General features: G+C 33.6%; 1 protein-coding gene and 1 long non-coding RNA gene across 3 annotated transcripts; one reads left to right on the top strand and one right to left on the bottom strand.

Annotated features, from left to right (window-relative positions):
- Positions 1-3,978: 3,978 nt before the first annotated feature.
- Positions 3,979-8,118, bottom strand: LOC128016490 (uncharacterized). 2 transcript variants are annotated; one of them, XR_008184186.1, is made up of 4 exons: positions 7,556-8,118; positions 7,345-7,439; positions 5,386-6,104; positions 3,979-5,326 (listed from the first exon to the last, which is right to left on the bottom strand). It is a non-coding gene; the product is annotated as an uncharacterized LOC128016490 (long non-coding RNA). The 2 variants fall into 2 exon arrangements; XR_008184187.1 differs by having other exon boundaries at positions 3,979-6,104; positions 7,556-7,632; positions 7,748-8,118.
- Positions 8,119-9,960: 1,842 nt separating this feature from the next.
- On the top strand, positions 9,961-16,379 carry LOC128016489 (cytochrome b5). The gene is made up of 5 exons (XM_052601018.1): positions 9,961-10,427; positions 13,969-14,097; positions 14,763-14,789; positions 14,910-14,941; positions 15,027-16,379. Exons 1-5 carry the CDS (start codon positions 10,251-10,253, stop codon positions 15,115-15,117), a joined length of 456 nt encoding a protein of 151 aa, XP_052456978.1. The 5' UTR covers positions 9,961-10,250; the 3' UTR covers positions 15,118-16,379.
- The last annotated feature ends 641 nt before the right edge of the window (positions 16,380-17,020 follow it).

Below are 17,020 nucleotides of genomic sequence, written 5' to 3'. Positions count from 1 at the left end.
AAGAAGTTTAGATAGCTGAATCAAACTTGGAAGAGAAAAGTGGGGTCTAAATGTCTGAAACTTCCATTAAAAATAAACAGAAACAAAAAAAAAATTGTATTTATGACAAAATGTTCTCTAATTCAGGAAGTCAGTGGTTCTCAATCAAGAAGCAGGGAAGGGGCCTCAGCACATTTCCAACAGGGCCACAAAATGAAACAAGACACAATAAGATTTAAAATATGTCTAAAAGTTGGCTAAAAATCAAGATGTAAGCTGAAATCATGTGTATTTCTTTAACAACTGCCATTTGAAATCATGGAAATGATTTAGAAGTTTAGAAGTTTGGGGTTTTATTGTTTTTGAATGAAGATCAGAAATACAGAAAAAAGTAATATTGCTAATTTTTTTGTTGGAATATATGTTGGAAACAGTTGTGCTGCTTATTTTTTTGGAACCTTTGATTCTTTTTTTATTCTTTTTTGTGAATAAAAATGTAAACAGCATTTTTAAAAAATATAAATCTTCTGTAACAAACACTATACCATTCAAATGTTAGCAAGGATGTGTTAAATTTATAAAAAAGTAGTAAAGACATATATAGTTATAAAATATTACTATTTTGAATAAATCCTGTTCTTTGTAACGTTTATTCATAAAAGAATCCTGAGAAAAAGTATCACAGGTTCCAAAAAAAAAAAAAAAAAAAAAAATATATATATATATATATATATATATATATATATATATATATATATATATATATTAAGCAACAAAACTTTTTTCAATGTTGATAATAAATCAGAATATTTCTGAAGGGAATTTGATGCTAAAGACTGCAATAATAGTTTGACAAATTTGGCTTTGCATCACAGAAATAAATTATTTTTTTAAAGAATATTGAAATAGAAAGCCATTATTTTAAATTGTGATATTTTACAATCGGTAAATTCAGTCAATGTTTACACTCAAATTGTTATTCTGGTAATTAACAATACATCATGTAAAAATGCATAATCTATCTGTAAATACCCCATCTAAATGCATTTACTGCCACCTTGTGGCGAGATTTAAAACTTTCAAAAGTGTAGACGTTGAGCCAATGAGAACACCACAAGAAAGGCAGCCTATACTACAAACCCCATTCCATCTGTTCTCCTTTTATTAATGTACAACTAGACAAAGCCTAAGGAGGTTCAATGTCAAGTCTGTTCACTAGTAAAAAAAAAAAAAGTCACTGCCAGTCAGAATATATTTGATATTTAACATTTATCCATAGTGAGCAAGAACTAGCCAGTATTACAAAGCAACCAAAACGTCCCATCCTGTAAAAAGCTTATCAATGTATTGCATTGTGCTTGGTTAGGACATAATGTAACTCCCTTTAATAAGGGCCTACATCATTCTTTGTAAGGTCCCAAGCATATAATTTGTTGTAAACACTCACTCACACACACACACACACACACACACACACACACACACACACACACACACACACACACACACACAGTGAACTATTGTTCAAATATTGTGCACAAGATAAATTAGTTCAAATTCAAATTATAAGATGCACAATGGCTATTTAACAAGCACATTTAATACAGTGGAATGAAAAGTTATTTAGGAAATTAGAAACAGAATTTATTTTTTTTAAGCAAAATTTAACATCACAAAAAAAAACATATATATATATATATATATATATATATATATATATATATATATATATATATATATATATATATATATATATATATATATATATATATATATATATATATATATATATATAATTTTAACTACTCACTGGAAAAGGTTACTTGGGAAATGCAAAATGGCTCCTCTATGGCATTGTGTAGGGAAAAGTATTTTACTGTACTGTATGTTTTTATAAAACCTGGAACAGTAAAAAACACACCTGATTCAACTCATAAGCTCATTAGTAGAGACTGCAAGTGAGACATAAAATGTGCAGAGCAGGGTGGTCTCCATCAGGACAGGATTGAAGACCCCTGGTCTAACTCACAATTTATTATTTATTAACAGGAAGTAAGTTTACCTAAACTGAAAGATCAAAACATTTTTCTCTTTCCAATATGGCACCAATTCTGTTATACATAAAAAAAATAATAAAATGAACAACATGGTATAAGTCTTTGGAGAATACTTGGAAAAACAAACAAACAGAAAGAAAGTCTCTTACATATACTTGTGTCTCTATTAAATGTTAAACAATATATTTCTGATAACAACGTTAGCTGACTTTTCTATTAATGTAGCATCCTCCTACAATCTGCAGCTTTCAGTTTGTAAAAACTGGAAAGTGCACAGACTCAGTGTTATTGAGCCATTTCACAGATGAGTCCCCTGTTTTCCCTAAACAGATATCAGTTGAGCATACATGGCACTCCTCACTAGCTGATTAGATATGCAAATGAAGAAGCGTTGCTAACACAAAATTAAAACTCTGCAAAGTCATTAGCAAATTCAATCAGGGAAGGTTTTGTTAGTTTTGGTTTCAGGGAAGAGACCAATGACACTGCCGCAGTTTCTAAAAACCCCATACCTGCTTGCTTTTAGAACAACAATTAGAAAAAAAAAAAAGAATAGCGTGTATAATAATAATAATATAATTTGAAGGATTGTAATAATTAGTATTATTTTGGGGTATTAAAGCTACTTATATGCCTATATTTGCGAAACTGAATATTTGCACCCGGTTACATTTTAAAGATAAAAATAAAAATAAACAAAATACTTAAATAGTACTTTGGGTTTAAACAGTAGCCAAAATTTTAAGTGGATCAAAAAAGTTCCTCAAAGTTGTCCTAAGACAAGAACTGGTATTCTTTTGGATTTAGGACAATTTTGATTAAAGGTTTTGATCCACTTCAGTTGTTGACTACTTGTTAAAAAGTATGAACATGAAAAGTATGAGCATGTATATCACTCAATACTTAGTTGGGCCTCCTTTTTCCTGAATTACTGCAGCAATGCGGCGTGGCATGGAGTCGATCAGTCTGTGGCACTGCTCAGGTGTTATGAGAGCCCAGGTTGCTCTGGTAGTGTCCTTCAGCTCTTCTGCATTGTTGGGTCTGGCATATCCCATCTTCCTCTTCCTAATATCCAATAGATTTTCCATGGGGTTAAGGTCAGGCGAGTTTGCTGGCCAATTAAGAACAGGGATACCATGGTCCTTAAACCAGGTACTGGTAACTTTGGCACTGTGTGCAAAAATGAAAAATGAAATCTGCATCTACATAAAGTTGGACCGCAGCAGGAAGCTGCGTTGACCTTGGACCTCAGAAAACACAGTGGACCAACACCAGCAGATGACATGGCACCCCAAACCATCACTGACTGAGGAAACTTTACACTGGACCTTAAGAAACGTGGATTGTGTGCCTCTCCTCTCTTCCTCCATAATCTGGGACCCTGATTACCAAAGGAAATGCAAAATTTACTTTCATCAGAGAACATAACTTTGGACCACTCAGCAGTCCAGTCCTTTTTGTCTTTAGACGCTTCTGACGCTGTATGTTGTTCAAGGGTGGCTTGACACACACTGTAAAAAGTTTAACTATTATTTACTCAATTTTTTTGGTGAAACATTTTTACACTCAAAAAAATTGAGTAAATTTTAAAGCTGTGAAATCAATGAAATATACTGTTTAAATTGAGTAATTGTCAGTAAAAAAATTAAGTAAATCTGAATAACTGAATTACTTTATATGAGAAATAAAATTAATTAGATATAATCAAAATTATAAAACACCACAACTGTAATTCTATGTAAAATAAACAAAAAATATTGAGTAGATATAATTGAAATATTGGATGAAATTTAACCAAAAAAAATGTGCTACGTTTACTACATGTAAAAGTGAATTTAACTTAATATTGGACTATAAATTATCAAAATGTTGCATTCACTTTTTTTTTTACACTATTTACCCTTTATAATTAATATAATAAAACCAAATAAAGAAAGAAACACATTTTTTTATTGAAAATTTATTTGTCAATTAAACATAAGACAAAGTCTAAAATCAACCTTTGAAACATCTTATCCATTTTAATATTCCAGTAAATTGCAAAAATTAAAACTGTAAAGTAGCCATAAGGGAAATGATTAAACCTTATGAAACATTTCATCCATCTTAGTATTCAAGTAGATTACATGTAAAATACGATAGCCATAAGAGAAATGACATCTTACTTTGTTCCTGGTGCATACCAGCCATTTGCAGTCACACTCAACATTAAACCATAAAAAAAATAAAAGCAACACTTACATCAATATTAAAGGGATAGTTCACCCAAAAAGATGTTGTTGTCATAATGTAACAGAAACACTTCCATCAGGAATACCCATTCTGTGGGATGACCATGAACCACTACTATGCAAGAAGATAATTTTTTAACCTCTGAACATTAACAGAGAGTTTTGGAGGATCCAGCTCAAGAAACAGTTTTTGGAACAACTTAAGTGAGTACAGGTCCTTCTCAAAAAATTAGCATTTTGTGATGAAGTTCATTATTTTCCGTAATGTAATGATAAAAATTAAACTTTCATATATTTTAGATTCATTGCACACCAACTGAAATATTTCAGGTCTTTTATTGTTTTAATACTGATGATTTTGGCATACAGCTCATGAAAACCCAAAATTCCTATCTCAAAAAATTAGCATATCATGAAAAGGTTCTCTAAACGAGCTATTAACCTAATCATCTGAATCAGCTAATTAACTCTAAACACTTGCAAAAGATTCCTGAGGCTTTTAAAAACTCCCAGCCGGGTTTATTATTCAAAACCGCAATCATGGGTAAGACTGACCTGACTGCTGTCCAGAAGGCCATCATTGACACCCTCAAGCGAGAGGGAAAAAGTGTGGCAAAAAACGCTGCACAACGAGAAGAGGTGACCGGACCCTGAGGAAGATTGTGGAGAAGGACCGATTCCAGAGCTTGGGGGACCTGCGGAAGCAGTGGACTGAGTCTGGAGTAGAAACATCCAGAGCCACCGTGCACAGGCGTGTGCAGGAAATGGGCTACAGAGAAGCAGCACTGGACTGTTGCTCAGTGGTCCTAAGTACTTTTTTTGGATGAAAGCCAATTTTGCATGTCATTCGGAAATCAAGGTGCCAGAGTCTGGAGGAAGACTGGGGAGAAGGAAATGCCAAAATGCCTGAAGTCCAGTGTCAAGTACCCACAGTCAGTGATGGTCTGGGGTGCCATGTCAGCTGCTGGTATTGGTCCACTGTGTTTTATCAAGGGCAGGGTCAATGCAGCTAGCTATCAGGAGATTTTGGAGCACTTCATGCTTCCATCTGCTGAAAAGCTTTATGGAGATGATTTCGTTTTTTAGCACGACCTGGCACCTGCTTACAGTGCCAAAACCACTGGTAAATGGTTTACTGACCATGGTATTACTGTGCTCAATTGGCCTGCCAACTCTCCTGACCTGAACCCCATAGTGAATCTGTGGGATATTGTGAAGAGAAAGTTGAGAGACGCAAGACCCAACACTCTGGATGAGCTTAAGGCCGCTATCGAAGCATCCTGGGCCTCCATAACACCTCAGCAGCACCACAGGCTGATTGCCTCCATGCCACGCCACACTGAAGCAGTCATTTCTGCAGGATTCCCGACCAAGTATTGAGTGCATAACTGAACATCATTATTTGAAGGTTGACTTTTTTTTTGTATTAAAAACACTTTTCTTTTATTGGTCAGATGAAATAAGCTAATTTTTTGAGATAGGAATTTTGGGTTTTCATGAGCTGTATGCCAAAAGCATCAGTATTTAAACAATAAAAGACCTGAAATATTTCAGTTGGTGTGCAATGAATCTAAAATATATGAAAGTTTAATTTTTATCATTACATCAAGGAAAATAATGAACTTTATCACAATATGCTAATTTTTGGAGAAGGACCTGTATTTGTGGGTCTTGGGATATCTCAAATCCAATGTGACTCCCAAAAGATGGCAGCAGGCTCTGCTGTGATTCCCAAGATTACATCGCTGACTGCCCCATCATTGTCCCGAAGGATGTAGATTTTTATGACCTCCTCTGCCAACTCTGCTTGTACGAAGACGGGTAGATCAGCTGAACCCTACAGGCAAATTTTAAAGATAACTGGTTAGAGCTAACATTCAAACCTGAATGTTACAAGAAAGTGACAAATACACAAACAAATCTCAAACAAAGTTTACTAGGGGGAGGAGTTGCAAAAATTAACAGCATTCTTCTTAACAACAAGACAGGTTAATTTTCTACATAGGGACATTTATTTTTAACAATAACCCTAAAAGAAAAATGAAAAGAGACCAACTGCGAGCTTCTATGCTGTAAATCAATGCTATAGGCTTTTATTGAGGAAATAATGTAAGTTGCTTTGGAAAAAAGCGTCTGCCAAATGCATAAATGTAAACATATTAACTGACTAAAGATACAACAGTTTATTTTATCTAAAATGTACAGTTATATTTTATTTTTTCCACTAAAACAATTTAGTATTTGACTAACAAATTGTTCATTTATAATACACATAATATATTTGTGAAATTTCTATCAAACTATTTAAGGATGGAAAATTAAACTGATCTGTTTCAGGGAACAAAAATATTACTTAATTCAAATCAAAATGAATATATTTAAACACACTCTTAAGAAATTTAGTAAGTTCACTCAATTAAAACAACGTACCCCTCACCCAGCCTCGGCTGTCCTTCAATACCCACCAGGTCTGGATTTGTTACATTAAAAAGCTTAATGTTTTCAAACTTTTGACCGATATTGTATGTCATAAGTTTCAGTGTACTAGAATGATTTTACAACGGAGCATATAGTGGGAGCTGATTAAAACGCACCAGTCTATGTTATGTCCACGCCATTTTAAATACTTTTGCATGGAGTATTTGTAGTGGTGATTTAAGAGCTCATACCTGAGTTCATGTAGTAATAATGATGTTTTACAAAAACGTGACAGCTTTTTACAAGACAGAATGTTGTCATTTGAAAGTTCATAAATGATGTGTTCCCTTTTGACAAGCCACTGACCCCAAAGGGGAACCTGTACAAAATCGTTTTCCATTGGGCATGTATAGTTGCTGGACCACGGTTACACTTATCGTTAGACTTTCAAATGGCGGTTGAAATAAACGGTGATCCAAATAGTACGAACGTTAACCCACTCCAAAAAAAAAAAAAAAAAACTAACATACATATGGCTGCCCCACTAACTAACTTAGAAAACTACACTGTTATGTACACGTACACACGGTCAATGTTTAATCAACTTTTGAATACATTATTGCAAATATACATAGTTATAAAATGACTACGTTACTTACAGGAAATTCGAGTGATGCTGTTCACGTCGTAGCTGAGAAAAGCAGTCCTTCAGTGACAGGTGCCTCTTGTTTGAGCCGCGAAACTTGTTAAACTTCTTAAGATGACGCAAAATACAAACACAATTGTTAGGAAATCCTTAATAATTAACGTCTGAATTAAACATTACAAACATAATTAGTATTAACTAGCTGGATAAATTACATAACGTACCACAATATGAGAGGAGTGCGGGTCTTGCCGTTGCTGAGGAAAGCCGTCCTTCAGGTGACTTCGATTAAGCTACGAAACTTGTTGAATATGACGTAAAATACAAAGACAATTGTTAGGAAATGCTTAATAATTATTAACTTTTTAATAAAGTGTTACAAACGTAAGTAGGATTAGCTGACTAACGTTACTTACCAGGAGTTGTGAGGTGTATGGCTAGTCGACGTCGCTGCTGAGGAAAGCAGATTTTTTTTTTTCCTGCGGAGCTGCACACGTGATCACTTTAGCCGCGAAATTTACTCAATTTATTTAAACTTTCATTTATTAAGCTGGAACTTTATTTAGGAAAATTGGTAGGAAATACTTAATAATTTTAGTTTCTAAAACAGATCAGTACAAGTAAATAATTATCAAATATTTCTATTAGAATTCACCAGAAATATTGAAGGTATATTAAAAATATAATTAGTTAGTTAAATACTTATTTATTTTCATTACATAAACTTAAATAATATATGTAAATTTTAGAGAAATTATTTGTTGGATTTTTAATTATTATTTTTAATCTGACCCACTCAAAATATCACTTAAATGATTTCAAAAGATTTTATTAAGTTAATATAGCTCTTTATTTTTGTGAAATTTACTAAGCCACTGAATTATTTTTTACAGTAATGCGACAGCTGAAATCCATGTCTTGCATATGTCTGTGTGAAGTGGTTCTTGAAGCACTGACTTCAGCTGCAGTCCACTCTTTGTGAATCTCCCCCACATTTTTGAATGGGTTTTGTTTCACAATTCTCTCCAGGGTGCGGTTATCCCTGTTGCTTGTACACTTTTTTTTTTCTACCACATCTTTTCCTTCCCTTTGCTTCTCTATTAATGTACTTGGAGACAGAGCTCTGTGAACAGCCAGCCTCTTTCGCAATGACCTTTTGTGTCTTGCCCTCCTTGTGCAAGGTGTCAATGGTCGTCTTTTGGACAACTGTCAAGTCAGCAGTCTTCCCCATGATTGTGTAGCCTACGGAACTAGACTGAGAGAACATTTAAAGGCTTTGCAGATGTTTTGAGTTAATTAGCTGATTAGAGTGTGGCACCAGGTCTTCAATATTGAATCTTTTCATAATATTCTAATTTTCTCAGGTACTGAATTTGGGATTTTCCTTAGTTGTCAGTTATAATCATCAGAATTAAAAAAATAAACATTTTAAATATATCAGTCTGTGTGTAGTGAATAAATATAATATACAAGTTTCACTTTTTGAATGGAATTAGTGAAATAAATCAACTTTTTGATGATACTCAATTATATGACCAGCACTCTATATATATATATTAGGGATGCACGATATTGGATTTTGGCCGATATTCGATATGCCGATATTTTCAAAATAATTTTGGCCGATGCCGATACCGATATCGATATATATACAAATATATACTGATATATTTAAACTTTAATTTTACTGAAGAGAAATCCATGTATCTCTTCTGTACTGATTCTACCATAAATTTATTATTTTACAAATGTAGATAGACATTCACATCTGAAAAACAGGTCAATTATTTCACTTGGAGAATATCGGTTTGGCTCATCGGCAGAAATATTCATATCGGCCGATACCGATAATGGTCATTTTAAGCTTTTATCGGCCGATACCGATATTGTGCCGATATTATCGTGCATCCCTAATATATATATATATATATATGTATATATATATACATATATATATATATATATATATATATATATATATATATATATATATATATATAATATATATACGTCTTAGTCAGCGGTTATATGGTTTTACCTTTTTTTTTTTTTTTTACATATATCTATTGTTGTGTCCTGATATTTTATAATAAAGATAATGGATAATAAGACGGCTGCATGTTTTTTTTTAAACCTACTTAAAATTTTGCCTTAAAAAATTTTATGTATTTGAAAAGTTTATTTGATTTTTGATATAGTAGACGATTTCTTTGCTTTTACGCCTTTAAAATAAACAGTTCTAACGCATTTGATGATAACCATCTTAATCCAATCACAAAATAATACACACAGAGAAACAAAAAGGTATTTAGGACTTTTCGGTATTAAGGACATTTGGGGTTGTATACGTAGACAGTAAAAGAAAGGTTGTTGTCCGACAGTTGTATAACGTGAAACCAATGTGCGTGCTTGTAACATGCATGTAACGTTTGACGGTCTCGTGATGATCTGCTCCTGATTCTGATTGGCTGCCACCATATCCGTCACTGGCCGTGTGCCGAGTGAACTGAGCGCCAATTGGATGGTGATTTCTCATGACTAGTAGCATTGTTGCCACGTCCATCGTTTTCCCGCGGAATTGGGCTACTTTAAAACTGTTTTGATTTTCATGCTCGTTGGTTGAAGGGACCCCAATAACGTGATATTTAGCCACTGGAGTCAAAATTTTACCTGGTAAACACCTCCACAAAACGTGTATTTTTCACCGCGCATACACCATATTTAACGGGGGATTCCTTAAAACGCGATTGTGCGGGTTTTATTGTGAAAACCTGGCAACCCTAACTGGTGATGAATGGTGTGCCGGCTGGGCGAGCCGAGAACTGAACTAGACAGGTTAGGTCTTCAAAAAAAACCGCTTCAAGCTAAAATATTACAGTTAAAACCTGCATTCTGGTTTCCGCCGAGTCTGCGTGAAATATGGGGGAAGAAACTGAGATCTCGGTGAAAAGAGCGAATCAGGACGGGAAGGATGAAAACATGGACAGCGGTGTGAAATATTACACACGCGAGGAGGTTCAAGCCCATAACATGAGCAAAGACACATGGCTCATCATCCACGATAAAGTTTACGATATCACAAGCTTCATGGAGGAGGTAAGAGAGGGCTGGAGTCTCTCGTGTCCTCCACAGATCACACCTGACACAAACATACAGCACTAAATCCTGCACGACGTTACCCTTTCCGTTGTTTACATATCTTAAACACGGATTATTTTATTTTTATTTTTAGTTGGATAGTCTTTAGACTCGAAAAAAGAAGCTGCTGATAATATGTTTATCTAACATACTAAATTCAGTGCAGTAGTTAAACAACACTCAGTCTAGAGGATTAAACTGTCTCTCTGCGGAAATATTTAGTATCGAAACATGTAGGAAGGGCTGAATATTAAACCTTGCCCTTCAACTCCGGTCTCATGTTGTTACGTTTCATACAACCTAACGTTACATTTATGTGTTTTCATTTTTGTAACACGTAACTCCTGATTCGCGTGTGAAACCGAGCAAGTCGGGAATCGAATCTTTCTGGTGAATCGAGTTCCACGATTCTGATTCAGTAAATAACAATATTTATTTTGGGGGCTGACATTTTAGAGCTCGGTATACATACAGTTCAGACAGTTGCTCAATTTATAAAATAACACCTTAACAAAAACTTGATAACCTACCAAATCTGTCTGTTAAACAATGCATACTTAGGGTAGTAACTGATTACATGTGATCTAGATTACGTAATCCGATTCCAAAAATCAAGGGCCAGTTAAATTAAATTACTTTTTTTTTTAAATACTACTCATACTACAGTTACTTTATTATTCATTACATGTTTACATATTATCCACACAAAAGCAATACATTATCGATTCTCCCTAATTCAATTTTTTCATCTTTTAAATATCCTTTTCTAAAATAGCCTACTGCTTATACACTCAAAATCTTCCGGTTTTGTGGACATTCACACAAAGACCAGTCACTAGTCCGAGGGCTACACGACATTTGACCAATGGATTTACAAAAATCATTTACATTTCAAGAAGTGTTCTTTTAACATTGCATCAACTATTGATGAACATACTTTCTTCATAAGTCTTTTTGCTTTTGAACACGTTAAAATGCACAAATTCACATTATTTCTTATTTAAATGTAATGCAGAGATTCCCAAATATTATTATTATATTTTTTTTTGTTCAGCAGAATCTCTTTCGCCTTTATTTGATGCCCCCCCCCACAATTTATTGAAATGAAAAATTCAGTAACACATTAGTATGTTCACATTACTGTGACATTGATCACATGGCATGCAGGTAAACAAATAATAATAAAAAAAATTTTTAGTCAGCATTTTATTTTGATTGTTGTTATTTAATTTAATATTATAATGATTTAATTAATTATTAGCTTATTAAACTTACAAATACCCTGCACTTCCTTACATAATCTTACATAATGTGATGTTAAATGCACTTCATTATGTTGTTAACAACAAATGTAATATATTTTATTTTTCCCTGCATTTTTCTATCAAAATGGTACAAGATTAGCCTATTTAAATCAATGTGATAAATGAGTTAGGGCAAAGTAATCAAAAAGGAGTTTGATTATATTACCTAAAGTGTAATGGATTACGTAATTTACCCAGCTCGGTTCATTGTATAACTAAACTATATTGTTATATGAACAACCAGTTACAAGCTTAAAGTACAATACAACAGTAACACATATTTCGAGTTGGACTAGGTAATAATTTGTGACTCGGTAAGTGAATCTGACGTTTCATTAAGAAATTTTTAATTCAGGAAAAAGAAGTCACCAAAAGAGTATTTCAATACAATGTTCTGTTTGAACTGTTTATTGAACCAAAGATGGAATTGGTTCCCAAAGTTAAATCCATTCATATTCCCCATCAGAAAACAATAGGTACAATAATTTATATCCCTTGTTTGTTAATCGATATAAAATCTTTTTCTGAAGCCATCGGATCTCTTTATTTCAACTTATGTTTTAAAATATTCATGTTTGACTGTGGAGTTCATGGGGCCTGTACCATGATGGTGGCTGAACCATTACAGGATTAGTTTTGAGTTGACAAAATCAAACAAATCCAGTCGCGCTTTGTTGGTGCCATGACCCTGATCATTAACTTTCTCTGCCAACAAATACTTTGCGTTTATGGAGCATGTGCACATGACATCTGTAAAGAAAAGCCAATCACATGCCTTGAAATTGTGATTCACTTCTCGCCAGAGAGCAATTCACTGCCAAAGATGAAAGGATTAAAACAAAAACTTTGGAGAATTTAAACACACAGCAAGTTGAAACGAGTTGTCCAGGAAAGAGTATGAGTTGAATATTTTTACAGAGACTAAATAAATCTATATTCATATATAGTCATGTTTAAAGCTTTATCTATTCTAAAGCTTATGTATATTGCAGTCTGTCTGTCTATCTATCTATCTATCTATCTATCTATCTATCTATCTATCTATCTTTATTTATTTATTTAATATAAAGTTTAATAATAACTACTGCTATGGAGCAGGTTAGCCATGGAGTGTAAGTTTATATGGTGGTGATGAACGCCGCCAAAAACCAAACCACATTCATGGTGTTTAAAACCCAGTGTTGGTGGAAGCTAACCTGAAGCTTACCTGGCAGCATCATGGTAGGCCTCTGGTTTAAAACTACATTACCCATGATTCTGCAAACCAATCTCCACCATCAAAGAATCCCAACAAGCAAATTACACCACTTTGCCCGCTTCTGTGAAGCACTGGGAATGACACGAGAATCTGCTTTCATACACTATTTAAATATTTGTTAATATATTCTATGCATATTTTGCAGAAAACTAAAATATATTCTATCTATATGTATAATCAACTTCTTTAAATTACCATATTCCTCCATCACGGTTAAGGTCATTGTCATACACAATACTCTTAAGCTGTAAAGTACCCTATTTCAATTTTTTTATTGATTTTCTTTTCTCTAATCAATGGTTGTGAAGTTCTGAAACACTTCCTAGCTTGTTGATCCATAATGTAAGTTTTTAACCTTGTTAGCATTCTACTGTACCACAGGTACACAGCGGTACACAGTGTGTTTTTAAGGGTTAACCTTGTGACATACAAAATAAAAAAATAAGATACAAGCAGCAAAGCAGGTACAATAAGTGTCTTTGTCAGACTGCCAATGATACTTAATGTTGTGATCCCATTGTGTATTTACAAGAACAACAAGAAAATGTAGGTGGAATGTTTTCAGTGTGTTCAAAGGTCTATTACTCAATACCAGTAAGACTTAGAGTGTCACCTTTCACCTAACTTCAAAAGAGACCAAAACCATGCATATACTCCAAATTTGTTCAACAACAACTTTGGGTATGGCTTTTTTTAGGCATTGAAAATTTTACAGGAATCCTAAAGGGTAAATTAAGATATTTTAAAATCCCTATGGAAAAAAATTAATGAAAAAAAAAAACAAAAACAAAAAAAACCTCCAGGCACCAAAAGTGCATGGGCACTAATACACTATAAGAACCGGTTCTCAATGTTGTGCAACAGATGTCATCAGATGTATTATTGAAGAGTGCTGGTGACAAAAATGGATATAAACATTTGTCATTTGTCTGGACAGCATCCAGGAGGTGAAGAGGTTCTGCTGGAGCAAGCGGGTGCAGATGCTACAGAAAGCTTCGAGGATGTGGGTCATTCCACAGATGCCAGAGAGATGCTCCAGCAGTATTACATCGGCGAATTACATATGGTAGTATAAGTTTATTCATTTACAGATGAGCCAAGAAAAGGCAGAGTGTTTTGTTCCAACTTGTACGTGACATTTCTGGGAAAATAATCATCTAATATAGGACTGCAACTGATGATTATTTTAATCGATTATATCTTATTAACATGATTTAAAAATCCACATTTTTATTTTTGGTATCTTATTAAAATAAAAGAAGTTATTTTACATCTTGCCCAGTGTTGTCTCCAGTCCAAAGAGTGTGTGACTTGAAAATGGTCATATTTAAAAATTTTGAGTTTGAGACTGGAAAAACTGGAATGAATTACTAATGTCGAATTTAAGTTATGTGCGGAGGAAAACATTTCTCAAATATATGAAATGCTTATGAGTATTTCTCAATGTTAATATGAAGCTTTCTCATGTTTAGGATTACTTGGACAATGTACTTTTCCCACAGTAGTTCACTCTGTGTCCTTTTTAAATGTGTATCGTCCATAGTTATTCTCTGAATTAAAAGAATGTAACCTGTGGATGTTTTCCATGCACGCAGATGTCATTGATTGTAAAATTAGTATTTTTATTATTATTGGTTATTAGTGATTTTATTGATTAGTTGTCCCTAATCTAGTCTGTGTCAAGCATGTGTAAAGTCATGAATTTTAATAATGCCTATTTATCCGTTTCAGGATGATCGAAAGAAAGAATCAAAGAAGGTAAAGAAAAAGAAAAAACACAGTTCCTTGACCTTTGTGACTGATGCGTGAACATATTTTCATGTAAAAGTTGTTGCAGTTTTGATAATGTTTGCTCACTTTATTACATTTCCATTCTAGGAAGTTTACATCACAACTTCCAAAGACTCCAGGTGAGAATTCAGACTATGTTCTGCATAAACTACAGTACTCATGCATTTTTATTTATTTTTTAACAACTGTTTGTTTTTTGCTCAGGTCATGGAGCTCCTGGTTAATTCCCAGTGTAGCTGCTGTACTCGTTGGCGTCATGTATCGTTACTACATGCTGGATCACAAAGCCTCCTGAACTCCTGTAAACATTGTCACCGATATATATTTCTCTTGTCTGGATGCCTTGGCCTGTTTGAGTGAGTGAGTCTACAAGATCACTCTCTCAACTCCTGCTCATCTTCTCTTCTTTAGTTTCCACTCAACTAGCTATTTAAAAAAGGTCCAAAACATTGGCTCATATCAACAGTTTTTATTTTTCTACCAGAATTCACAGTTCTGTCTAACCTGCAGGACTTAACCTGCAGCATTATCTTGGTCACGCTTTCTGTCATCGGATTGTCACGCTTTTTTAGAAATGTACTTGGAAATGACTTCATCTCCTTTAAATAAATCTAGACTGCAGCTGAAAAGATAAGGCCCTTCCGGACAGGTATAGTCTGACTTCTGCTAATGGATTCAAATTCTCTGATCATTTTGACAAATCACACGTCCACAGCTTTCACATAGCTGCTAGTCGATGTTTGTCAGTGCATGTTAGTTATCACCTAAGGACTTTGACCAAAATTATTCAAGTGGAGTTGAAATATACATCTCCAAAGGAAGAGCATGGAGTCCTGCTTTTATAAAGAAGTTGCTGTTTTAAATACAACATGGGGTAAAGGGATAGTTCACCCAAAACTGAAAAATCTGTATGAAAAAATAAAATTCTCAAAATAAAAATGTGATTTTCCACTGAAGAATGAAAGTCAAACAGACATGAGGGTAAGTAAATGATGGCAAGATTGTCATTTTTGGGTGAACTATCCCTGTAAGTTAAACTCGAAAATATTGTCTTTGTTTCAAATTTTTGTCATTTCACTTTTGCATGAATGCAATGGCTGAAATGTCATCGAGTTACAGTCATACAGTGCTTTAATGTTACATGTATGCTTTTATTCTTACAATGAAGATTTCTATAGTGTGGTACCTGTATCTGCAAATTTGAAATCTACTCCATTATTCAGCGTTTTTGTAATGCATTTGAGAGATGTTTAAAGGTTTTTTTATATATATATATATATATAACATTTTTGGCAATGGCGGTAAGAACATTAGTTTTGGGAAATGTTTGATGCATGATCTATGGCACTGCTTGTAGAGTACCTGTTAATTACTCATATGCATATGCTTCTCTAATGAATTGTTCTTAGCGTTTCAAGCACTTGCATGTATGTAGGTCAGGTCATGGAAAAACTATTATATGCAAGTGTTGCCCTTAATGTTCAAAAAACCGAAATGTCTACCTTTGTTTGCTACTTTTCTGTACTCTATTAAATCTTGCATTTCTTTTCAAAGCAATATTGCATTTAAATTGTTTTTAATGGAACACATTGAGCGAGTAATTATTATGCATTTATGTAGTCATATATTTTTTAATAGTCTTCATGTATCATTACTATTGGAGGATACAAGCCGTTTCTCTCAGTAGTTGTTTTTTTTTTTTGAGTTTTGTTCCGAGTGTCATATTTGCCTTTTAAAATCATTTGACATTCCTGCCCCAAGAAATGTGCAAATTAATTATTTTCCTGCCAGACTGAGTCAATGTGTTCAGCTTTGTTTAACAACTAATATTCAGATGTTCATGTATTTGTGCATTTTGTTTGTCTAGACACTGATGACATTGTCAAGTTATCATTGGCTGACATATTAATGTCATTATAATTTAATTATAGTGGGAAAAGAACTAGCGTGTTAGTCTATAGATCAGCTCTTTTTGTTCAATAACAGGAAAAATTGAAAGTTCAAGACCTTTATTATTGCTAAATGTCATATATTTAATTCAACATTATAATTTATCTGTCAGATTAGGTTTATCTGTGATATGTCATCGTAAATACGAGCGACTTGCTGAATCAGTGTGTGTTTGTTAAAGGTTTAATAAATGTTTAAAAAAAAAGCTAATTTATTTGTGCAGGTTGTAATCATTCTTTGAATATTGT

Source organism: Carassius gibelio, chromosome A7, assembly GCF_023724105.1.
Source record: "Carassius gibelio isolate Cgi1373 ecotype wild population from Czech Republic chromosome A7, carGib1.2-hapl.c, whole genome shotgun sequence".
In the NCBI taxonomy this organism is placed as follows: domain Eukaryota; kingdom Metazoa; phylum Chordata; class Actinopteri; order Cypriniformes; family Cyprinidae; genus Carassius; species Carassius gibelio.
The sequence above is the reverse complement of the archived record's forward strand: the minus strand, read 5'-3'. Positions and strand labels throughout refer to the sequence as shown.

Excerpts from the sequence above, each read along its gene's own strand:
- LOC128016489 (XM_052601018.1), top strand. The coding sequence starts at position 10,251 with ATGGGGGAAGAAACTGAGATCTCGGTGAAAAGAGCGAATCAGGACGGG. Across the intron at positions 10,428-13,968 it reads TCACAAGCTTCATGGAGGAG|CATCCAGGAGGTGAAGAGGT; the intron begins GTAAGAGAGGGC and ends TTGTCTGGACAG. Across the intron at positions 14,790-14,909 it reads GAAAGAAAGAATCAAAGAAG|GAAGTTTACATCACAACTTC; the intron begins GTAAAGAAAAAG and ends TTTCCATTCTAG.